Source organism: Phaethon aethereus (genome assembly GCF_964289735.1).
Source record: "Phaethon aethereus genome assembly, chromosome: 1".
NCBI lineage: Eukaryota > Metazoa > Chordata > Aves > Phaethontiformes > Phaethontidae > Phaethon > Phaethon aethereus.
In genome coordinates, this window is record NC_138575.1 from 22,855,967 (window position 1) to 22,882,113 (window position 26,147).

General features: G+C 38.8%; 1 protein-coding gene across 1 annotated transcript in view; it reads right to left on the bottom strand.

Moving 5' to 3' along the window:
• Nucleotides 1-529: 529 nt before the first annotated feature.
• The window catches only part of IL17REL (interleukin 17 receptor E like), a gene marked incomplete at its 3' end in the record, with an annotated part of 50,313 nt that continues 24,695 nt past the window's right edge, over nt 530-26,147 (bottom strand). The window contains exons 3-17 of the mRNA XM_082014125.1: nt 24,814-24,963; nt 23,236-23,345; nt 21,675-21,789; nt 20,016-20,060; nt 19,044-19,183; nt 18,809-18,880; nt 16,518-16,581; nt 12,945-13,108; nt 10,537-10,584; nt 9,840-9,897; nt 9,356-9,501; nt 4,397-4,456; nt 3,290-3,347; nt 1,545-1,599; nt 530-557 (exon numbers count right to left, since the gene is read on the bottom strand). Of these exons, the coding sequence (XP_081870251.1) occupies nt 530-557; nt 1,545-1,599; nt 3,290-3,347; nt 4,397-4,456; nt 9,356-9,501; nt 9,840-9,897; nt 10,537-10,584; nt 12,945-13,108; nt 16,518-16,581; nt 18,809-18,880; nt 19,044-19,183; nt 20,016-20,060; nt 21,675-21,789; nt 23,236-23,345; nt 24,814-24,963 (1,313 nt within the window). The remainder of the gene's footprint in view (nt 558-1,544; nt 1,600-3,289; nt 3,348-4,396; nt 4,457-9,355; nt 9,502-9,839; nt 9,898-10,536; nt 10,585-12,944; nt 13,109-16,517; nt 16,582-18,808; nt 18,881-19,043; nt 19,184-20,015; nt 20,061-21,674; nt 21,790-23,235; nt 23,346-24,813; nt 24,964-26,147) is intronic.

The following is a 26,147-nucleotide window of genomic DNA, read 5'->3' on the forward strand; positions in this document are numbered from 1 at the left end:
TGTTAGATATTTTTTAAGGAATACGGTCTGTCATCGTGAGATCATCAGAATGGCATCAGAAAAAAAAAAAGGAAATTACAAAAAAGGATAATGTAACTAAGCTGAGAAAACTTTCTCCATTCTTCATTTCTCAAAAACTTCTGCTTATGGTTTAAACACAAAGGTTACAAATAAGAAAATCTGAAATACTTGTTCTACAGGTACACAAGGTACTATGAAAGTACTCATTTATAACATATTATACATAAAATATTAATTTAGAAGGAAAATGTGAACATAATTCTCTAAGTGATGTAAGACTTTTTTTTGTTTTGAAATACTGGGAAATGAGGAATAATAATCCAGCTTCTTCTGGACATGTTAGAATAGGCTTAACTTGCTAAATGCTTCACTCATGAGAATAATCTCACAGTAATTAGCAGAAACAACTTACATGAGAGATGACCAGTTAGACAAGATTTGCAAGTTACACCAAAATACAACTTGATGGTGAGAAGGTACTAAGGACCTTGAAAATGTGTTTTTAAATTCAGTACAAGGAATGCACACTCTTCATTCTAGGGGAAAAACAGAAGAGGAAAGAAGATTTTTTTTTTTTCTCTGAAGTGTGAGAGAGTTCATATATAGTTGAACTTAAGTGAGAAATCTAACCATTTGTCCACAGCTTGTGGACTTGACTGTCACAGTCCAAACAGCACCCACATCAACAAATGAACACAACCAAGATACTTTATCCTGAATGGTAACTTCTGACAAAGGAAAAGCCAAAGACGGCCTCAAGGCAAAGATGGTAGCCCCTTCTCAACCACATGACTTGCATAACTTCTGCAAGGCTGCATCTTTTTCCGATCTTTGAACAAGGACTTTTCAGAGCATCTCTGCTCTCTCTCTGGAGTTCTAGGTTGATCCCACTATTCTAGGTCGCCTCTGAATGGGTATCCTTAAAGCAAGAGCATTTTTAAGAGCTCAGGGTCTACCAAATCATACATCTGTGGGCTGCACTACTTACTCAATTTCTTTACAACCTATGAATAGGTGTTTTGCAAATGGCTGTGGGAATGAAAAGAAGCACTGGAACAGCTGAGCAGACACGTCCAATGCATGAGAGCACAGAGGGGACTGATCTGCCTGCAAATGTAAGGGACAAAGCAAGGGGCAGGCGCTAACAATGTGACTGTCATGCTCAGAAAATCTGAGATTGTTCCAGGGCTCTTGAAGGCTGTCTTCTTACATTACAAACTTCTCCCTTCCGCTGGTTATTTGTCTCCCTTTGTGCTCTCTCTCTGGCAGCAAGGCGGCTACCTCTGATGCCAGACTGCACTGTGGTGCAACAGAGAGCGAGCAAGAGGAGAGAGCACAGGAGCAAGAGATGTCTTCAGTGGGAGCAAGACAAGGGGAGAGCTAGAGACCTGGTATTCCTGCTGGCCAGTACAAAATTCACTCAAACATTGCTCCTGTTCTTTAGAGAGGCCAGTGAAATGTTTGCAGGATTTACAACTCTATCAACTCTCAAAGATGTTTTAAACTATACATTGGATGGATACCTGTGTGTCATGGCCTTTGCTGGGCTTCCATCACCGTATGTCTGACCATGAAAACCTGAAGAAATGAGTTCAAATGTAGGTTGCGATTTTGTTTTCATTATGGTTCACATATTTATTCTCAAGTTAACTGATTTGAGTTAATGTTTCATTCAGAATAGATAAGTTTCTTTTTTAATAAGTATGTTTGGCTACATTAAACAGAATCCAGAAAAGTGGCCAAAGGAAAAATAAAATTTAAAAAGAACACAAAGTTTTGTCTCTAAGCCAATGCTCTTAAATTAAAAAAAAAAGGGGGGGGGTTTCCCTTTTCCATCCTCTTTAGAGCAAATAAGGCTATGCCATTCTAATTCCAAAGCACAGCTACTGATAGAAAAATGCAATGCATTGCAGTATAATGCATTTTACATGCCAGAAAACTCTTCTTGCATCTGGAAAGTGAGTAGCCTTCATTATGGTTAGCTACACTGATTTTTTTGTAATACATACTGTCATCACTGGAATCTTAGTTTTGAGTAACAAAATACATGTTAATAACATTATGGCTCTTTTGGGCATACCGACACTGCTTGGTATCTTTGACAGTGATATGTAACAATGTAAATTTCTATTTTACAAAGACGTATGCAGTAAATATTTTCACTATTTTCCTTAAGCCATTATAAGATTATTTCTCATTTACTTCTGCATTTTGTGTAATCCAAATTGTCACAAATTGTGGAGAAATCGTAGGTTTAATATTCCTTTCACTTTTATGTGGATTGGGTTTTTTTAACATCTTAGGTTCAAACACAATAGCATCCCATTCTTACAAGAATTATCACACTCTATTTAATTGATTTACCTTGGGTGGGCTTCTTGTCAGTTTTTAAGTAGAGAAGAAACCTGAACTAGCATTATGCAAGTGCTTGCATAGAGAACTTCATGTAGGCTACAACTTCAAGCCCCCTCGTTTTTAGTGTCAGGCTTCCAAATCTGAAGCTATAGTTAACTGACAGGTATTTTCAGAAAACAAAGAAAATCTGCCACAGGAATCACTATGTTTACGATGAACTTGGAGGGGAGATTGGTTGGTTGGGTGGGTTTGGGAAGATGTCTTTGGCAATGCTCAGACTGAGCCTTCTCTCAGCTTGACTCCTTTTAGACTTTTTAGTTGTAAACTACTCAATCCACTCCTGCACTCTTCACCGTAAAACCCCGCAGCCTTAGTTCACTCTGAACTCACTGGCTTCCACAATGCCTTGGAAGGACTTGGCGATTTCAGAATATTCTGACTCCATGAGCCTATCTGAGTGTACCTCAAATAATAATAATATCCTCACTGTTCTGCGGTGGAGGGAAGTACTACTGTCCTTCCAGAGGTGGGGAATTAACAGTAGGGCTGTGCTGCAATCACTACAATGACAGCACTGTGTGCCTACTTGCCAAGGATTGTTTTTAACTAGTTACCTCATGTACCGAGAGCAAGGTAAATACAGGTGTGGCACACAGAACTTGGCACAGGATGGAAAATTCACCCAGGAACAGAGAAAAGAGCCAGCCACACAAGATGCCCTTGCAGTAGCTAATTAAAAGCTAGCTGAGATACATGAGGCCATTGCCTATAAAGGAAGCTGAGCATACCTAGCTGACACGCAGACATCTACCATGTGTAGATGTCATTTTCCCAATGAAAACACACATCATCTGAGATGCTCTCTTCTATACAGTCAAGACATAATTCTTCTTTCGTTATCATTAATACTTACCACAGTGGATATCACAGATCTGCAGTGGAACTGAATAATCTACATCTGTCCTCCAGCCCTTTTAAAAGAAAGAATTGAGGCTTATTCCCCTTTCAGCAGATCTAAACACTTGTGTTGACAAAATGAGATTGCTTTATTAGTTTACTCAAGTACTGCATTTTCTAATATGTTTTTAAATAAATGCATATGGAGACCACTGGTCTAGTGTATATTTAGTGAGTTGCAATCACTCTTAGGTTTCTAAATGATAAACCTGATCAGACTGGGGGGGGGGTGACAGGGGGAAAACTGTATTCTGACAGATAATGTCTTATTTACAAAATAAATGATTTAAGCAGGAAAACATCAATTTTGCCACCAAATCTGATTTTTCACTAGGGAAAGAAGCACAGCTCTCATTACCTAGAAGGCTCTTGCCAATCTCACTTTCAGCTTGCCCCCTTCTTCCTAGCCGCAGAAAGTGAAGCTGACAAGGGCCATCCAGGGCAGCTGCTGCAGCCTCGCAGCTCCGGCTGCCAGTCTCTCTTGTCCCTGTGTCTGCTGAGAACAGTAACTCCAGAGAGGAATAAACCTATCAGTTTCATGGTCATTTTCTATTAAAGTTGTCTTAATAAAGTTCAGCTATGGAAATAGTGTGCAAAAATGTCAGAAATCATTTGCTCAGCTCTGCTTTCAGGAGTGCTAATTCTAGCACACTATGCACTTACTGTGCTGTTTGCTCTATGTCTAACCCTTTCCAGCTCATGGCAATTTTTGAAAATTTTCTGTATGATTTACTTGCATCTTTTGATACCTTGGAACTTTTTATTACAAACGAACATATAAAGACAGGATTAGCAATTTCCTGATGATATCCCTTTATCTACCACTGACAAAGGAGCAAGATCATGGAGAGCAACTTCTCTGTTAATTAACATCATCTCAACAAGAGGTGGTGGCAGCACATCAAGCTATAAATAATGCTCTTTGTCATCTCCGTTCACACAGTAATCAGATTTGGCTGGGAGGAGAAAGCAGAGAGAGTGCCTGCTGGTTTTATTTTTCTTTTTTTTTTTTTAAATGTTTGTTTATTTTCTACAGAGTACCTGGCAAAATCAAGACACATACCTGAATGCAAATTGTTGACCCACACATTTCCTGTGACATAGTGATTGATACAGAATCTCCCTGATGAAAAGAAAAAAAATTAAAACTATTATTTTCCTTACTCTGGAACAATGGAAATGTATTGTGTCTCTCCAGCTCTTTGGTTTGTTTCCCAATAATGCTACATGTTTTACTATGTCAGAGAATTAATAAAGTATATAAACGTTATGGAAGGTTATTTATTTTCAGAGATATCCCCAGATCTCAATGACCATAAGCAGCTGGTGTAGTTTTGCCAAGCACGAGTTGGGCAGCACAGGAAGAAGGCTAATGTTCCTGTATTTTATGAAGCATCATAAGTCGGGACACCCTCCCCGCCACGGCTGCTCATACCACATTAGCCAATGAGCATCTTCACTTCTTTTCCCTGGTGTACATGAGTTGAAGGAATCACCCTTTCTTTACAGTTCTTCTGGATTTCCCATCACATTGCATGCTGAGAACAAGTTCTGCCTTAGGGTAAAATCATCCTAAATGACTGTTCTGACATTTAACATTTGATTGTTTATGGCTTGTCCTCAAAATAATGTTCGTTACTCCACTAATAGCTGTGAATCCTACACCACTGTCTTTAGTGTGGCAAACTCCTAAAATAATTTGGAGCAATTTAAGTGAATACATTCTTTTTCAAGCATGACTGAACAGGGATTACTAGGTAGAGAATGAACATTGGTTTCTGGGAACACAGAGCTAAGTCTTGATGAAAACTTTGTGTATACTGCTCGTGTTGTTGAGACAGAACTGTATATAATTTGTGTGGGCTCCCATTCTGTCACAGTAGCAGAGGACGTAACAGCTTTGTACCAAAGGGAAGAAAACAGCATTTTTTAAATGCATTAATGCCCTTCATGAAACACAGACTTCAATACCTAGCTGTGATTTATTGGTGCTCCACCACTACCCTTCTCACTTAGCAGTTCACAAAGGGAGTCTTTAAAACCAGAAAGTCTGAACTCTACAGATTTCATGCGAAATAAGCTGGCTGAAGGGAAGTGCCACTGTAAGTGTTCACCAAGCACAGCGTTTGACAACTCTTCTACCATACAGATCTCCAACTCTGCTGGTAATACAGCGTTTCCCCAGATACCTTTCTCCATTAGGACAGACTCTTGACAGTGCCACCAATGCTCTCTGTGGTCTGTGTTGATTAGGATAGCTGCTTTTTCCCAGGAATTTCCCCACGATTATTCAGCTCTAGGATCCCCTGCAGAAGCAGTTATCACGTGCCACTTAAGCTTGAGCAGCAAAGCTGAGTTGGAAAACTCCACTTTTAAAGAGCCACTCTCTTACATTCATCACCAGAGATGTAATAAAGAACTAAACTGATTCAGAAGATAACTTCCTGACATAGATGGTGAGTGACCCAGTTAGGGAAGGTGCCCCGCTGGACACCGCTGAACAGAGAAGGACTTGTGGGTGATGTGGTGGTTGGAGCCTGTCTTGGACACAATGATTACAAAATGGTAGAGTTTTTGATTCTTGGAGAAGTGAGGAGGGGGTTCAGCAGAACTGCTACTTTGGACTTCTGGAGAGCAGACTTTGGCCTATTTAGGAGACTGGTTGACAGAGTCCCTTGGGAGGCAGTCCTGAAGGGCAAAGGAGTCCAGGAAGGCTGGACATCCTTCAAGAAGGAAATCTTAAAGATGCAGGAGCAGACCATCCCTACATGCCAAAAGACATGGGGGACAAGGAGGGGAAGAAGACTGGCCTGGCTGAACAGAGAGCTTTGGCTGGAACTCAGGAAAAAAGGAGAGTTTAGGATCTTTGGAAATAGGAGCAGGCAACTCAGGACTACAAAGATGCCATGAGGTTATTCAGGGAGAAAATTAGAAAGGCCAAAGCGCAGCTAGAACTTAATCTGGCTACTGCCATAAAAGGCAATTTAATAGGTTTCTATAAATACATTAACAACAGAAGGAGGGCTAAAAAGAATCACCATCTTTTATTGGATGTGGAGGGAAACAGTGACAAAGGATAAGGAAAAGGTTGAGGTACTTAATGCCGCCTTTGCCTCAGTCTTTCACAGTAAGACCAGTTGTTCTCGGGGGTACCCAGAACCCTGAGCTGGAAGACAGGGGCGGAAAGCAGAATGAAGCCCCATAATCCAAGGGGAAATGGTCAGTGATCTGCTACAGCATTTAGACACACACAGGTCTATGGGGCCAGATGGAATTGAGCTGAGGGTACTGAGGGAGCTGGTGGAATGCTCACCAAGCCACTTTCAGTCATCTATCAGCAGTCCTGGCTAACCGGGAAGGTCCCAGTTGACTGGGGGTTAGCAAATGTGATGCCCATCTACAAGAAGGGCTGGAAGGAGGATCCAGGGAACTACAGGCCTGTGAGTCTGACCTCGGTGCTGGGGAAGGTTATGGAACAGATCATCTTGAGCGCCATCACGTAGCTTGTACAGGAAAACCAGGGGATCAAGCCCAGTCAGCATGTGTTTATGAAGGGCAGGTCTTGCTTGACCAACCTGATCTCCTTCTATGACCAGGTGACCCGCCTACTGGATGAGGGAAAGACTGTGGTTGTCTACCTAGACGTTAGTAAGGTCTTTGACATGGTTTCCCACAGCATGCTCCTGGAGAAACTGTCTGCTCATGGTTTGGACAGGCAAGCTCTTTTCAGGGTAAAAACCTGGCTGAATGGCTGGGCCCAAAGAGTTCTGGTGAATGGAGTTAAATCCAGTGGGCGGCTGGTCACAAGCGGTGTTCCCCAGGGCTCAGTATTGGGGACAGTTCTGTTTATCAAGAATATGGATGAGGGGATAGAGTGCTCCCTCAGTAAGTTTGAAGGTGACAGTGTTGATCTGCTGGAGGGTAGGAGGGCTCTGCAGAGGGATCTGGATAGAATGGATCAATGGTCTGAGGCCAACTGTATGAGGTTTAATAAGGCCAAGTGCCAGGTCCTGCACTTGAGTCAAAACAAACCCATGTAACGCTACAGGCTTGGGGAGGAGTGGCTGGAGAGCTGCCCAGTGGAAAAGGACCTGGGGATGCTGGTTGACAGCCGGCTGAACATGAGCCGACAGTGTGCCCAGGTGGCAAAGAAGGCCAACAGAGTCCTGGCCTGTATCAGGAATAGTGTGGCCAGCAGGAGTAGGGAAGTGATCGTGCCCCTGTACTCAGCACTGGTGACGCCGCACCTCAAACCCTGTGTTCAGTTTTGGGCCCCTCACTACAAGAAGGATGCTGAGGTGCTGGAGCGTGTCCAGAGAAGGGCAATGAAGCTGGTGAAGGGTCTGGAGCACAAGTCTTATGAGGAGCGGCTGAGGGAACTGGGGTTGTTCAGCCTGGAGAAGAGGAGGCTGAGGGGAGACCTCATCGCTTTCTACAACTACCTAAAAGGGGGTTCTGGTGAGGTGGGTGTTGGTCTCTTTTTCCCAAGTAGCAAGTGATAGGACGAGGGGAAACAGCCACAAGTTTTGCCGGGGAGGCTGAAATTGGATATTATGAAAAATTTCTTTACTGAGAGAGTGGTCAAGCATTGGAACAGGCTGCCCAGGGAAGTGGTTGAGTCACCATCCCTGGAGGTATTTAAGAGACACATAGAAGTGGTGCTTAGGGCCATGATTTAGTGGTGGACTTGGCTGTGCTAGGTTAATGGTTGGACTTAGAGGTCTTTTCCAACTTAAATGATTCTATGATTACAAAGTAAGTTCAGCTTTCAGTGTCCACTCCTTTGAGTCTGGAGTTTAAAAAGTCCTTATTCATAGCTGTCTGCTTGTCAGCTACCCCCTGGTATGTGCACCCTGCACACTGAAAGCATCAGAGGTACTTGAAAAAGTCACAGTTGCAGCATTTACCTGCATACAGTAGGAAAGAAAGAAGTACAGCTGGAATATATCCTAAAAAGAGGAGAGGTGTAGGAGCTACAGCATGCTTATGTCTTCTAAAGAACATCACACTACAGCAGAGTGAAGTCAACAGGCATAGTGATAAATAACAATAGGAATCACAATGTCTGGATTTCTCAGCTTTGACAAAATCTATCATATGACATCTCATATACCTGGCCAGGGGAGAGAACATTTAGGGGTGGACATAAGAGTACTGAGGAGCTGAACCAGCAGGATTCCTTTCAGCATGGTGGTCCTAGTAGCTCCTAGGACCTATCTTGCCAATATTCTCCTATTTGAAAAATAATGCTATGGCCACTCTTCTGCTCTTTGACCCCACTTCCCAGGTGTACCTCTCACTAGATCACAGGTCAAGCCAACAAGGTAACTCTGGTAGGCAGGGTTAAAGGGCAAGGCCAAGCCACAGCGCTGCACTGGCGTTGTATGACATACAGGCTTAGTTGCAAGAGAGGAATAAGGCTCCCATTTCATGACCAGCTGCTGCCTGAAACAGAAATCTCACCCTCCCAAAATCTTTTCCCTGTCTCCCCTGCTTTGCTGGAAGCAGTTGTGTAGTCACACAATCAGCTAGCTCAAAAAGCTAATTTGGCTGAAAACTTACCTTTTTTTCCTCTGTTGAGTTTGTTTTGGCAGCTGTGAGATTCAGAGTGGCTCAAGATCATCATGGGTTTATGCCTCAAGTGTTACATTTCATGATGTGAGATTTGCCAGGTCAGCTGTACCATTGACCCATGTATGAAATACTAACACTAGCATTTGCTGTATACGTAACAGAAATACCACACCACAAAAATTACGTTAAAAGAATATTAAGGTTCCACTCAATAGCCACTTCCTTTGATGTGACTCATTTGACTTCAGGATCCTTATTTATTTCTTGTTTTAGTGTGAGCTCAGAATTAGAACTACATGCTTTAAAAATGTTCAAGTAATTGTTCCAATATGTACATGCATGTGTTTATTAATGCTTTCAAGCTGCAGAGTGATAAATGGAATAACAAATGAATGCAGTTAGATAGGTTTAAAAGCCTTACAATGTTTAAGAAATAATATATACAAACCACAGAGACTGAATGGTGCTTCCCAACAGATTCACATGAGGCCAGCTGCATCCTGTTACACACAAGCACTGAGAACTGTGCCTTGGTTTGGGATGTGAAGAAAACTTGTATTTGTTCTGCAACTGCAGCAGTTCTCATTTTCCAAGCTGATATTAGGGGAAAAGACTTACTTTTAGATGTACAAGGACCACATATTATATCCTAAATTGTTATATTTAAAATAACTGTCTTTTTAATTTGTTAAGTACCATCAAATGATATGCAAGTCATTATTTTGATTCCCACAAGTTACTTTTTATACTGATAAACACTTGATCTACTGGGGTTACACAGAAGTAGCAAGCTGACAAATCCCTTTGCCATAATTTACAAGCTACAGTGATGTGAACACATCTCGCTTGCTTACTGGAGAGAGCTCATATCTAGTGACTGATTTCAATATTTTTCACAATTTAATATTATGTAATTAAAAAAATATATTTACCTGGAAATTCTCCATGAGCAAATGGACATTTAACCCAAAAGCCTTGCTTGGTTGTAAACTGAAAACAGAGAAATCTGTTAGGAAAATCAATTTTTCAATTTCAATATGTGGCTACAGATTCAACTAGAGACGATCAGTGCATTCTAGAAAGTTGCAGAACGTGAATTCACAGCTTTCCTGTATCTTCCAACCCTTGATTTAAATTAGGTCCCCCAATTCTTCAGATATTTATGCACATGCTCATTTTACAGAAACATGTAGTACCACTGACTTAAAAGGAATCTAAAAGAAAATAATATTCCTATATTAACCTTACATGGCATTTTTTTCTCAACTAGAATAAAAAAGGGTGCTCCAGTAAATGTAGTGTATTGATCATTTTTATTACCAAATATTTAATGTGGAAAACTTTATATGTTAAATTTAGTGCGTGCTTCAGAGTTTGCATTGACCCAAAACATATTTTCCCTTTTCTTAAGCAAACAGAGGACACAATCTAACCTGTGTCCTATCATTGCTGCTGCACCTCCGAAGAACCTCCTTTTAATCTTATCTTTCAGATTTCCTTAATTCTTACTTCCCATTCATCAGAGCTATGAAACAAAATATTGATCCTAAAGAACATTAGCAAATCATTTTTTTTAGAGCTGACAGAAAGAGGGCAGTTAATAGGTGTTTTACAAAGAAACCCCTTTACCTTCATGCAAAGTCTTGGGTGAGTGTCCACACGAGAATATTTAACCTGCTTGAAAAGAGAACACTCAGCATTAGCTAGTTTCATTAACTAATTTCACAGAATCAATTACCCAAAATGTTCATTGTTTGATTACTGAGAAAGGAACTGGTTTGTTTGCTTTATAGACATCCTAGGAAGTTAATCACATAAAATAGTAAGAATAGAAACAATCTCTACTTTGGATTACTGAATAATTTGCTTCTTTGTATCTGTAACATTTAGCATTTTTATCATCAGTCTAACAAATTAGAACTAAATTAATTGATTCTATGGTGGCTTGTGTGCAAAATTCTGATTACACAGTCATCTTGTTTCAGTCACTTATTTACCACTTATCAACAACTCAGCAGAACATTTAAACATACACCCAAAAGTGTTGTTCCACCTTCACTTCAGAAATTTTTCAATTTTTCATATCCCTATTCCAGAAAAGATTTAAATGTAGACTGAATTTTAGACATCCACTTAAGTGACCTACAAAGTGTTGCATTCTTGATTAACAACTGCTTACCCACCAAGGGCTTCAGCATAAAAAGCTTTGTCTCATATAAACAATTACTACCCATGTAAGTGATCTTACTTAAATAAACACCATTGCTCAAGCGACTGATCACAATGGACCCTACACACAACACATGGCATCATGACCAAAGTAACACCTCTTTCCTGTAACTGAGGACATAATGGATGTCCTCAGGTATGTCTACAATAGGCTCACAGACGATAGTTCTGTAAGAGTCCACTCAGATACTGGAGACAGCATTGCCGTCAACAGAGAAAGCCCCAACCTAATTAGAGAGAAGTGCTGCGTAGCTTTTGGGCCCAAGTCACTGCATGCGTATGGTATTAGAGTGTGCGGCATTGTGTGGATTTACTGGGGGAGCTGGCACTATGTGAGGAATCTCTGCAGTAGTCTCCGGCATACTATCGAGATCTTCTGGGTTACAGCACAAGAAATGGACTCAATTCAGTATCAAACCTTTTAGGATGAATTATGAAAAAAGGGAAAATTCATTCTGTCCATGAATATTAATAAATACAGGAAAACATTTATCATCTGTTACAAACTAATCTTGGATTGTATTCCGGGTGATAGATACCACCATTACTAGCCAAACCTCATTTTAGGCTTCCTTCTTTTTTTTTCTTTCTTTTTTTTTTTCTCTTTTCTTTTTCTTTCCTGCAAGCAATGAATTGTGCTTGTTGTCAACAGATCGTGAGTCCCACAGGGACTGCTCACATGTATAAAATTAAATGTATTTGGTTTTGCAAGATCAAAGCTTTGTTGAAACCCGTAAAATGGTGGTTTATTTAACAATCACTAAACACTTGGCCAGGAGTTCCTAATCAAAAAAGCATTCAACAGTCTTGAGTCAGCCCCCCACCCAAAATAATGTCATCAGAATAATACTCATCAAGTGTCAAAAATTAAGAATTTGTATTTGATTTTATTTGCCTTTTCAGTTGTTACCTGAAGTTTACTGGCTTTCTCCACATTCAGGAAAGCTGAAACCTACTTTTCAAGATGAAAGCCAGAATTCTAACCAACCTCATAACTCCAGTGCATTCAGCATCATTAGACTTCAGACTGCAGTATTAACCAGTTCAAGATACATGCAGTGAAAACTCTTTTCAACTTTTTAGAACATAAGTGCTGGAAGAACTGAGGAACCTGATATTTCAACACCCGCTATTTCAAGACATTGGACCAGTTTGAGGAACGCACTTCAAAGAGGTCTGAATAGAGTACAAACCAATCATGCCCTACCAAGGTACTGTTATGTCTCCAGTAAGATTTAAAGAGATTTAGCTTCATTTCACTTACATTTTAGGTGTCTAAATGTTAAATATCCAAATATGATCTAATCATAATAGGCTCTTGTCATGGTCAGTGAAGAGAAAGAGGCACCTTCAGAGAGAAAACCTTCCAACCTTTCTTGCATGCCTATCTTCAGATGAGAAGGGTTGTCCTCTCAATATGTCTGTTTCATTTACTTACTTTAAAGGGAATCTGAGATGAATAGCGTAGACTTGAAGACCTATCTTTTAGATGGCAAAGTCAGGGCAGATGAATCATGCCTTTACTATAAATGAAAAGCAGACCCTATTTACACCAAAGAATGCAGCAAACATTACTAGCTTCACAGTCATCTCCACTTTTTATTCCTTAATAGTGAGTCATTCAATATGAGCTCTTTGAATAAATCATGTGGTTAGTGTACCAGAACAGACTGTGATTATGAATAGTTTTAAGTATCAGAGAAGAGAGGAGTTTGCAACAGCTCTTATTCCAAAGTCTAGTTCTTCACATTATGCCTTTGGTCATGGCCTTCAATCGCACAGTTTTAATAAGTCTGCATAGCTCTTACTTTCTCAGTAGAATTTTTTGAAGAGTTTTGTATATCTTCACAGTGGTCATTAGGCTTCATTAACCTGCATAGGTTAACCGTGACAAGCACAGGACAGGCTGGCTCCCAAGCTAGGGTTTGTGTCGCTGGGTTGTAAACGATATTATCCCATAGCACCTTTGTATCTGTACACAAAGAGGGAAACATTATTCAAGATGTCTAAAAATGAATCGGAATTGTTCATAAATCTGGTACCTACACATGTGCTTAAAACCAAAAGCATTGCTTTTCCATTTCCTTTTTATTTTCACCAATCAATTAGAACCGCAGTGTTTCACATTGTAACAGTGTAAAACTTGAATTCATCCCACTGAAGTGTTGGCATTTACCAGAGGTACTCAACCTGGCAGCTTGGTTTTACCAGTCTCCCACTACGGTGATAGACAGGCATCACCAGGGAATGACGCCTCAGCTCCTAAGTCGGCTGCACTGGAAGTGTGTTTTCTGCCCATCAATCACAGAGGGAGTGTAACGCAAGAGAATTCCTAACCAAGGACCTTCAGTTAACTGTGTATAGTAAATTGGAATTAAACCATAGATATTAGTGACTAGAGGTCATGGTATTGGAGACTCAGACTCTGTGTATCTTGTAGGATTTACATGCACACAATGTATATGTAAGAAAATAAATTCAAGCCTTTAGCTGAATATCATGAACTCCAATAGTAAATAAAGCTATACAAGCAATTCACAATAAATAATTTTTCTACAGCATTTATGTAGATCTTCTTTCTATGTATGCTGGGCACACCATAATCTCAGAGCTAGTCAACATATATTTGGGGATATCTTAAATAGGCACTATTATATAATAAAAGCTGTCTGATTTATTTGATTGGTCAAACTAGTCACTTCGTACTGACTTTCTTTTCCGTTTACCTGCACATAGATTAGACAATTTCCGGCATGAAATTCAAACTGATATTTCAGCATATACATCAAGAAGCAATTTGGAAAATTTTATGTTTGCCTAGTAGTCAGAAGTAGGAGAAAAATATACTTCTGCAGCTATTTGTGAAGCAAAAACTTGAAAACATGGCCAGTTGGATGTTCAAGAGGAGTGAACAGACAATACCCATGACTAGAAAATGTAGCAAAGTGAAGAAGCACAATCAACACCAAAAAGTGGAAACACTAGGTGTCCAAATTCAACACCCATGAAGCATAACAACAATTCCTATTGGTATTGCTTCTCTCAGAAATGTCCTGAAATAAAACCTTTTGATATTTTCTAATAGAAACCTCCAGACCCTTTAATTCTGCCAAATCTCTTGCTGTCTTAACTTTGTGTCCCAATGTATATACATCAAAATACTGAAACTTTCTATGAAGTATAAATTTTTATTCTTCATTATTATTACAAAAACTTCTGGAAATTTTGGTATTTTTTTTAATGCTGTTTTTAATGAATGGACATGTACCATAAAGGTAATGTTTAGAGAATATTTAACCTGACTGCAAAGCCTGCTCATTGACTTATTTACCTGAGTTTCTTTCTGTTTTACTCCTTTGTGGCATCTACTTATTTATATCATAATAAAGATGCTCATTCATCTTCAGTCTCATATAATTATATTGTTTAGTAACCAATAGACATTGCTTTTTCCTTTTTTTCTTCTCTTAGTTACATTAACTCAAAAGAGTTATTACATAGAGAGGCTTCTTTCTGATACACAACTGTTAATTACCTCGTACACAGAACTAAATCTATAATCCCAACTTTATTGCATGAAAGATAAATGAGCCAAAAAAAGAACCAATCTACTCTAGATATTCCAGCAGAGCTGTCAGTTAGGAAAAAGATTTAAAAAGAAAGCAATGTGGCTCAAAAGCTGGCACTCCTTATATACTTAAATTGCTACGTGCTCGAGTCTGAAAAATTGCTTGAGATATCTGCAAGGAGGATAGCTGAGTAAACAAAAAGCATAGCTGTAAAACGGTATTTCCCGTATTCACTCCATTATCAAAGGTATAAGTTAAGTTTTTGATTGTAATTGTCCATTGAAACTTCCTGAATGGACAGAAATAAGCTTCAAGAGCTTCAGTGTGCCAAAGCACATAATGTCTTTCCTCTGACTACATAAAGCTTTGTAACCTATGCTTCAGCTACGGTGACACACTGGCACAGGTTGCCCAGAGAGGTGGTAGATGCCTCATCCCTCTCCTTGAAGCCCTCTTCTCACATCAAGGTCAGGTTGGACGGGGCTCAGAGCAACCTGAGCTAGTTGAAGATGTCCCTGCTCATTGCAGGACTAGATGACCTTTAAAGGTCCCTTCCAACCCAAACTATTCTGTGATTCTATGATAAAATGGTACCAGAGAGGAGAATGACTGTAGTAAGAGGGAAAGGAAAAGAAGCAGAATACAGAAGGAAAGAAGGAATCATTGGATTCATGAGCTAAATTTCCTGCACTTGCAAAGCATAAGCATTCCAAGCACAGGAAATAGGTAAAGATAGGAGAAAATTTGGAAGAAAACAACTTGTGCCCCATGAGACCCAGCCTCAGGCTGAACAGCTACTAAGAATACAGGTGAGGACTTCATACTGTGGATAGCCAACAGGCTTTGCTTTGATGACCTTAAAGTGAGATCTGACTACATGACAGACACAGCTACAGAGCTTAGCATTCCTGTAAGTCTCTCTACTGCTTAAATAGAGGAAAAAATTCCCTTTTTATTTAGTCAAACTGCACTTCATTACTACAAAGGAATGGTAATGTCACAAACACTATATTCTGCCACAGTAAAATAAATCAGAAATGAAGGCTGGGATAACCAAAGAGGAAATTGCTTCCATTTTAACAGAAATATATCAGCCCTGCAAGATTGTGAAAGGATTGCAGTGAATGTCTATGCAGTTTAATGGAGTTTGGATGTGCTATTATGGGTTGGTGGTTTTATTCTTTTTTTTTTTTTAATCAAATACTAAAATCCCTTAATGGGCTTCTTAGTAAAGTCTGGGGAAAAAATATTATTGTGCTTACATTGGACTTAACACAATAAAACACTTCTTCAGGTAATGCTTTTTTCTATCTGCCTGGTAAAACTTTCACTAAAGACCTATGTAATATGACAATTTCTTTTTCAGCTGTCATCTCAGGCCAGATTCTGACTTTGCTGGAACACTTTCTGTGAATAATTTCCCATTAAGTATGGGAACTGTCATATGCAGTTAACTGTCTTCTTTTTCAACTCCCTTTTCCCTCCTTTAAGTTGGGTGTCAGATACCTTCTTCAAATCTCTCCTTGAATCCCTCTCTCACACCAGCATTTCAAAGCTGACCTCGGTGGCTTTTCTGCCTTCTGGCCAGTTTGCATGGAAAATGTGGGAAATGACTAGAAAGTTACTTAGTGTTGATATTGGCATAACCTTGGTGAACTTTTCAGTCTGAAAGTAAACTATTTCATCTACCCACAGTATAACAAACCAATATGACAATTTCCTTGAAGTTTTGCAATGCATGATTTTCACCTTACATGAATTTCAAACTGTACTGGAGCTGCTGAAAGTCACTCATATAAAGAGTAATCACACAATACTTGCCATTTTCAAAGGGGCAGAGCTGTATCCTCCTTGCATCTGGAACTGCCAGCCAACCCTACAACCCAGAAAGTGGCCATTAGCTAGAGATTCTCAGATACACCAGTTTTTAACATTTAAGACAGAAGGTAACAGAAAACATTTCCACCAAAGATAAAGATGCTATGTTTATTAGAAAGCTTTGGAAGTAGTTCTTTTAAAGGACATTTTGCACTAGATACCTATTTTATTGTTCATCATTTGGGGATTGGAGCTGATGAAATAAGGTGATCCCTTCTAGCACTATATTCCAACAATTTCTGAGTCATATATTTAGCCCAATTTCATGGAGAAAGTCTTTCAGTTTGATTTTCATTAAGTTTCATTAAGTTTCTTACAGTGTCATTACTTTCTAGGGGTATCAAAAGACATTCAAGAATCGGAATATCAGATTTCCTGGCCTTTGTTATGGTAAAGGATGTATCCTTAAAATCTGAGGACTAACACTGAACCCAATCTGCAAGTATATGTGCATGGCTGTTACTATACCCTAATTATTTAGATTCATGCGCAAATGTTTCTGTTACTCACAGTTCCCATCTACTTGCTGAGCAATTGTATTGTGGAATTCTCTGCGTCTATGCTGGGAGGAATAATATCTTATCAGTAACCTCATACCTTTCACAGTGGAATAAAAAAAAATCCCTAGGCTTGGAAGAGACCTTGTGGTTCAACTCACATGTATTAAGGTATGTGATTTTAGATGCCTACAATGTACACATCTGAGTGTGACCAAAGTGCCCAAATTACTATTATAGTAGCCATATGAATATCTAGCCAATGCAGCCAGTGGAGTCTACAGTGCTATCCAGCACATCCCAAAATAGCCATCTACATTTGGTCAGTTGAGTAACTGACTGCATTAATTAGATCGTCACTGACCATAAGAGTTTGAACATTTAATTCCAATGTAGGTATCTACATCTGGACATCTACATTTAGGTATCTTAGTCTGCAAGGTAAATTCTACCCCAAAATTCACTGAGAAACTAGGTCACATAGTATCTTTATATCTTACCAAGATCATTTTAAATTGGTTTGGTGACTGTTTTTTTTAATGAAAGATATTCCAAAATCTCACTTCTCAGATTATCAGGAAAAAATCTGTAGCTATCATGAATTATTCATGGAATAAAGTTTATCCCCCTTCATTCTTGTGGCAAAAATGACATTAGCTTAAAAAATCTGGGTTTTTTCCTTATGTGACCCTTCTCATGTGTCAACAAACATATTCACTTCGCATGTGTTTTACCAGGCTATTGAAAACATGTTCTTTGAATCTCCTTTGTGTGACAGTCTCTCCATTCACCAGCCATTCTAGATGGTACATCTTCCATTTGGATTAATCTTTCTTGAATATGGACACAAGAATTGCCTACAGTATTTCAAAGAAGGCCTTGCCCATACTTTGCTGTTAGCTTGGAATAATCTAACCCACTAGACCTTTGTTCATGTTTACATCATTGTGAGCATGTTAGTTTAATCATTCTGTGATGAACTATTATACCCAAATATTTTTTCCTCCACTCTTATTTCTAAACAAGGACTTGCATCTTACAGCAAGAATTCTTTTTATTAGAGCAAGTGCGTGAACTTGCACTTTCATCCTCCTGTAGTTATTTTACATATTAAAATCTCTAGTCTCTTCTAATTATCCTGACCCTCTTCCATTTTGATTACACCTCTCAACTGTATTATCAGCAAATCTCATTAAGACGTTCCCACCTTTTGTGCCCATGTCATTGATGAAAACATTTGTATAAGAATTTAAGTGTGGTCCTTAAATAACCTTCCTACCAGCACAGCCCCGTTCAACAGGAGTAGTCAAGTTAGCCCTCCAGCTAGCTATTATCAACCATATAAATCTTGTTCTCACCCCCAGCTTCCTCAATTCTTCTTTTAGTTTCTCATGCAACGCCATATCAAATGCTATGCTGAAATTCAGTCAGATTAAATTTTCTGTCTTGCATTGCTTATAAAAAAAGCAGGCAAATTAATCTTACACAATACTTTCCATAAATTAATGTAAATTGTATCCTATTTTCTTATCTCCATGTTTTAATTAGTGTTTCCTAAAAAAAACCTCTTCTACATTTACATAATCATAAGGTCAGACAAGCCTTAGTGAAAAACTTAGGTCTAGAGCCTTTTTTCTACAGATTTTTCCTCCTTTCCTAGCACAAAACCCAGATAAAATTTCTTTAAATCAGAAACACAAGTATATACCAAATTCCAGACTGTATTACCTCAATGCAAAGACAAGGGAGTAGCTGAGAATATTTCAGAGAAACAGATTTTAAAGATTCCTTCCCTTTTATCTGAAATGAAAAAGATGGCCATGAATCCAGGACATTAAATGACTTTTAATAAAGCTAAATAAAGATATAGAAGGGCATTTCCTATAACTATGACCTCAGTGAGCATTTCTACCTATAAGCCACCACCCACCAGTTCAACAAACTGCTTTGAGCTGTAACTCACCACAGCAAATGCCCCTACATCTTCACAGGTAAACCATTTGTGGCACAGACGAACGTAATAATCTTGATCTCGAAGAAAGTTGGATACATTCACTGATATAATTTTCCTTGCCCTGTCTACATTATAATCAAACATTCCAGCTGAAAAAAAAAATTCAAGCATAACATTATCACATCTGTTTCTTTATTAATTTGTTATTTCTGATTTTGTTATTTCTTTATAAAAGGTACAGAATATATTTCATAATGTGATGGAGGTGAAATTCAATATCTATAGATTCTTACCTAGTATGTTTGAATTAATTATTTTATAGCCTGATATTCCTAAAAGTATTCTTATTTTATGAGATATAATAATTGTCGTTACAATAAATTTCAGTATTATTGTCTTAAATTAGCACTGGCAATACTGAGAAGCCAGGACACCTGCCGATTGTACCTCAGCCTCAGTACTTGAAATGTTATGTGGTTCATGTACAAATACTTAAAATATACACACTGATACTACCACAAAAGCTGATTATCCCAAGGTACCAATTTCATTACATAGAGAATATGTGCAACTATGTTAGACAAATACAATATGTGGGGGAATATTTTATTTTTTTTAAATTCATTGGTATGCCAAAATCAGGATAGCAGTTTGGTAAATTAATTTCAATCTATTTATGAGGTCTGTTTATAGACCATAGACTATAAAACCAGCAATCTGAAGTGCATGAAAAAGACACAAACCTATTTCCAAAAGTTTAAGTATTAAATAAGTTGTCAATATCTTTATCAGCTATCTAGCATTTCCAAGACAATATAAAGAAACACATTTTCCAGGACATTAGGTATCAACTACACGGTAATTATAAGTACTGGTAGTTGTAAAACACAGGTTTTCTCCCTCTCATTGAGCTATGAAAACGCATCGTATATGTCACCAGAAATATCTCACAACTTTAAGTTATATAGAAGGTCAGCTCACCCGAACAAGCTGAAATATGTTTTCCCACATCACTGTTTCTGCAATCTGCAAAATAGAAGCCACAGTTTTCTTCAGTGCTGCTTTATTTGTGTAACTGTGTAAATAAACTGACAAATGGTCCAATAGCTTCCCAACAGGAAACCTATCTCTTATACCCCTTTTTAAAGGCAGATTTACATCCACTTGTAGATAAATAACAAAAAAGAAAAGTACCCTTATCACAACTTGCCTTAAGGAGCTATCTCACCAGTGTGGGGTTTCTACTGGAAAACCTCATCAGCAGTTTCAGGTGGCAATCTAGGATATAACGGTGCACTTTTTTACCTAGTGCCTAACAATAATTTAAGTAATAATAACAATGATAATAATAATAATTTCAGTTATTCTTTCCTTGAAAGCTGCTCCTGTTGCTCACCAGGCTTATTCCTCTATTATAAACAACTGTCTATTTTTGCTATTCTGACTCTACTCTAGGCTTACAAAGGAACATCCTATTTAGCTCCCAGGGAGCTTACCGGAATTGGAGGCCAGGCAACACTTTCAGAACTAACACCTAGTATTTCTATCTATCTCCAAAACTTAAATCTTGATTTAGGAATACTAAATCAGCCCATAATGTGCTGCCTACTGTTTTCACCTCTCCTTGCTTAGCTCAGTATTAGAGCAGCACTCTGCTCTCATTTCCCCACACAGTTCTTTTCCCGAGAGAAATATTTCCTATTTTCATTTGTTTACTCACCTTTGTAAAGCATCTTAAAACTGTGCGTTATAAAACCTTATTTCCCCCCCTCTTAATTCACAAAGTACACATCCACTTCAATAGTGAATCAGGATTTATCAAGAAAATTAAAGGCTTTTTAAATACAAAAAGGCTTTACTTCTATGAAAGAGTGAAACAGCCACAACGTGTCTGATACTGTGTGCAAGGGATGGTACAGTACCAAGGGGCAAGGGCAAGAGCCACCCACCCACAGGCTCTGGAGACGGGAAGGCAGGACAAGCCCAGGCACCAGACCAAACAAGGGGTCTCATTTCATTTTTGCAACACCATTTGGTGCACTTGTCTTCACTATCCACGCTGTATCTTGGTTGGAACACAGTGCTGAATCTCTTTTTATATGCACACAGTAGGCACCTTACTCCAAAAACATGGAAAAATGCTACCTTATCTTATCCAGTTACATGAAAACAGGCAATAGAACAGCTAGCTAATGAAAGTAAAAAGAAAATTCTTTACATTTTCTTACTAAGCTTGCCTCAATCTCTGAAACCACCCGTGGCCTAGCCATGAAGAGACGCAGAGGCTCCATCTTACGCACAGGGAGCACACAGGACTGAACTGCAGGCAGAGAAAGAGGGCACGCTGGACACAAGAAGGTCAGTTAGGACAAATGCATAATGCAGTTCAGTTTTCTATCTACTTTTAGTTATAAACTCTGGTCTCTGTTTTTTATAGCTAGTCAGACATTTCTATGCACAAAATAAATCATCGAAATGTAGAATAAGACTGGTCCTGGCATAGGAGATCTACCATCAGTTAGATCAGTGTATCCCAGAACATGATTTGGCTTTGTATTTGGGGGGTTTTTTTGTTTGTTTTGTTTTTTTTCTTTGAAAAGGTGTTTCTTGAAAAACATTTGATTTAAGGTGTTTTCCTACCTTCAACATAGTATTCCTGACTCAGCTTGACTTCACAGTAATTTGGTACTGTTTTCATGGTCACGTAGATGTGTTGTGCTACATTGACTTCAATGCAATTGAATTGTACCTGTACCTGTTTAAAACATTTATAAAATCAAGTTTGTGCGTGACTTCCAGAATACCTGAAAACCACTGGTTACCAGAGTTAAGCAAGCAATATTCTTTGTTCAGGTTTATTGCTATTTATGAGGAGCATTAAGCAGTCTCAGATATTACAGCATTAAGAATGTAAAAGAAGCAGATACCATTTAATGAAAGCATTTCCAAGCATATCATTACTTCTAATCTAGGATGTTGCTTTCACTTCCAGAAATCCAAATATCTACAAGCTATGAAATAATACTAAAAGCATAGAAATACAGGTACCCGATGCTTATTGAACTTCAAAAGCAAAAAGGTCTTTCATACTCCCAAAAGTCCCAGTTTGTAGGTGTTTTACAAGCACAAACACTTGCAGAATAGGGAAAAAAGTCTGTTTAAACATTTAATGACAACTTCAGCAAATTTATTCATTCCAGTAACAGTTTGTGACTGAGAAAGTAATTTAGGAGGCAAAAGTTGGGGTCCAGTTACAGCAGGTCATTCTCTCACTGCTAGCAGTAATTATTAAATTCCATATAGGTTTTCATGTTGGATACACTCCTATTTGGTAGAAGGCATTTGGAGGGTACAGGACAGTTCGTGTCACCATTCTAGTCACTGAACCGAAGCTAAGAAAATTTCATTAAGTGCGTTTGTTGAGTCTTGCCTTACTCTAAAAGCTACCAGTTGTTCATTGCTGGCCCCGCATTGCCTATAGGCACATTTGATCATCAAGTGATACAGAGCGTAAACTGCAATTGCAGTTTGGGAGAAGAACTTTGTTTCACATGTGCAATCAATATAACATTTACAAAGCACATGAAGTAACACACTTTGTATGGGATTAATAACAGTTATCCACCAGTAATTGGAAGCAAAAATTCAGTTGGTCAAGGATGGTTTTCTTTCTTTCCTAGTTGCGTATTTTAATAACAAATACTTCTGGGTTTAGTTTAGTAAAAAATTGTACTCTGCTTTTGCAATTATTACAATGACTTCAGGACAGATATGCACAAGTGCTTAGGCACTTCGCTGTCTTCTAGAAGTGTAAATTCCATTGACATGGTTGAACTTAAATCATATTTATGTACTTAAAATCCCTGGGGCATTATGCTTCCTAGCAATTGGAGTTACAAAAGCTTACCCACAATACGGTGGGCACAAAAAGAAAGCTAGCAAGATTGATATGAAAATTCGGCTTTGCAGAGCAGTTTCTCATGCAAAAAGGTAAGGGCAAGAAGTACAAAAATGGTGGAGAACTGAATTTATAGATTATAAAAGGATATTTTGTTATGAAGTTTCATTTGACAATGCTGAAGCATAAATTTCATTGCAGTTTTCCACAAAGTCAATAAGAGAAGAAAATGAGAGATACAAAATATTTTTTCCAAAGGCTCATAAACATTTAAATTAAAAACAACCCAAAAAAGGAGTCTACCTTCTTTCCATTAAGCATCTTGCTTTTTTTCCTAGCAAATCTCACGTTTGTGCACTGAGATTGCTGTGTGTCCAGTGAAAGAGAACATATTTCCAGCCCACGGATATTTTCTGAAATGAGTTAGGAATAGATTTCAAAAATATAATTTGAGCAACTTTAAGAAAACCAAAAAATAAATTAAAATATACCATATAGTAAGCTTTCCTTCTAAGTGAAAGGCACATCTATTTTATCTCTGTTAAAACAACACACACACAGGGGTAGTAGCAAGGATTTAAATAATATATATATATTATTTAAAGCTATAAATTAAAGCTTTAATTATGCAAATTCTTGTGCAAATTTAAAAAATAAACCTATTAATTCTGAGTGAAGCACACCAGGAATTACCTAAATGGTAACACGCTAAGCACATGAATGGCAGGGTGTTAGTAAAAAGAGACTATGCCTAAAATGTTTGAGTGATTTCATTTTATTTTAGCGCAGAATTGTAACTTCAGACACACAGACTGTTTCTCCTTCTGTTGGGACAGTCGCTCATGTCTGAGTTACCAAGGCAGACAGAATTTGGGGGGCGGGAGGGGGAGTGTACATGTGCATGCACGCATGTCAGAGCAAGAAAGAAAAGGGTAGCAGTATGCTTGGGGCACTGGTAGAGGACAAGTTAAGTGTATTATGTTGGAAGCAAAAATTCAGTTGTCTTAAATTCATTATCACAGTTCTCATTTCCTTGAGAAGGGCCATGTCTTTATTCTAGTTTGTAGTAAAATGTGTGTACTGGGGGTGCTGGTGGATGAAAAGCTGGACATGAGCCGGCAATGTGCGCTCACAACGCAGAAGGCCAACCATATCCTGGGCTGCATCCAAAGCAGCGTGGCCAGCAGGTCGAGGGAGGTGATTCTGCCCCTCTACTCCACTCTGGTGAGACCCCACCTGGAGTCCTGCATCCAGCTCTGGAGCCCTCAGCACAGGAAAGACATGGACCTGTTGGAGCAGGTCCAGAGAAGGACCACAAAAATGATCAGAGGGATTGAGGACAGGCTGAGAGAGTTGGGTTGTTCAGCCTGGAGGAGGCTCCAGGGAGACCTTACTGCAGCCTTCCAGTACTTAAAGGGGGCTTATAAGTAAGATGGGGACAAACTTTTTAGCAGGAGCTGTAGCCATCAGACAAGGGGTAATGGTTTTAAACTAAAAGAGGGTAAATTCAGACTAGATATAAAGAAGACATTTTTCACAATGAGGGTGGTAAAACACTGGCACAGGTTGCCCAGAGAGGTGGGAGAAGCCCCATCCCTGGAAACATTTGAGGTCAGATCGGACAGGGCTCTGAGCAACCTGATCTAGTTGAAGATGTCCCGGCTTGTTGCAAGGGGATTGGACTAGATGACCTTTGAAGGTCCCTTCCAACCCAAAGTATTCTATGATTCTATGATAAAATGGTTTCACAAAAAATATCTTTCTGATATAATTATGTGAAAAGAGCTTGGACATAACTATTGCAATATGGAACAAAACTTGGCTGAAAATCTATAAACAAAAAATAAACAGAAATTATTCAGCAGCAAATCCACTTCCTACCATCCAGACTCAGAGTTCCTTTAATGTTTAAATGAAGAGAGCATGGGCTTCCTTGGACACATTTCATCACTGTTGAGATCTTCATGCTTTTCAGTACCATAGAAGATAAAGATGCAGGAGCATCATGGCAGAAGCTGTTAAAAATGTCATCTGCAATGCAAATACAAAGACATAGAAATCTCATCGTGCACAAGATATCTGCAAGAGAGAAAGCACCGAAGGTGAATCTCCAGCTCTACTGAAATCAGCAGGAAAGTCACCACTGACTTCAGCAAAGCCAGTACTTGACCTAAGATTTTCACATGGCCAACATAGCTAGTTGGCTTCACTAGCAATGCAGAGGGGTTGGAAAGAACTACACTACAGATGGCGTGTGATAATAAATTTCCTGGTTTAGGGAAGTGTTAACCCACAGGAGGAAGGAGTCACACTTCTAACAGTTAAGACTAGCAGAGCACACCTAAACTAAGAGTGTTTTTAAACAATCAAATCTGCCAGATTGTGGCTAGACTAATACTTTATTTAAACTTTTTTTCAAAACCATTACCTGTGTACTGTGAGCACTCTCATAGGTAGTATTTTAATTTTAGGGTTGGCTGATGGTCTCAACTGCTGTTAAAACATCACTTTCACACAAGAGGGCACCATTGCATTCCTAGCCATGGAAAAATCCCTCACACCTACAGGATTTCCTTCTGCTTTAGACCAGAACAGCAAGAGCCGAATAAACATTACCCAGGCCTTCTTCAAGGTGTAAACAATAGGCAAAGAACACAACTACTATGTCTCATCTTATTTTCCTAGTCATCCCAAAGCCTTAGGACATTGGTTTGCACAGCCTAATGTAAAAGAAAAAAAAAAACACCAGTCCTAAGGCCCCAGCTCTCATCAATTAAGCATATTTAATCTCTTGCTACTTATGAGACTGCCCTGCACAGAAATCAGTTATTTTTTTATGAATTTATGTTGGTACAGTGGATTTAATCCCCAATGCATTCCTTGGGCTTCTCTACCTCACATACATTGTTTGTAGTCCCAAAAATTAAGAGTTCAAGAAACTATCAGAACAAATAGCCAGGGAATTGGGTTTTGTCCTTTGGCTTTGCAGTATGCAATGCAGCACACCTCATTTTAGCTGCAACTACATCATAGCAATTTCTTTGAAAGATTTCTTCTCACTTTGGTACATAGCATAAAAGTTAAAAGACACCTGAGCAAAAAAAAAATATTTTATTGCACCTTCTCCTCATCCTGGGGAGAGGCTGAAAGAAGAAAAAAAACCATTTGACTCTTATTAGTCATACTGCTAAATTCCTAAAAGGAGTTTAACTAGT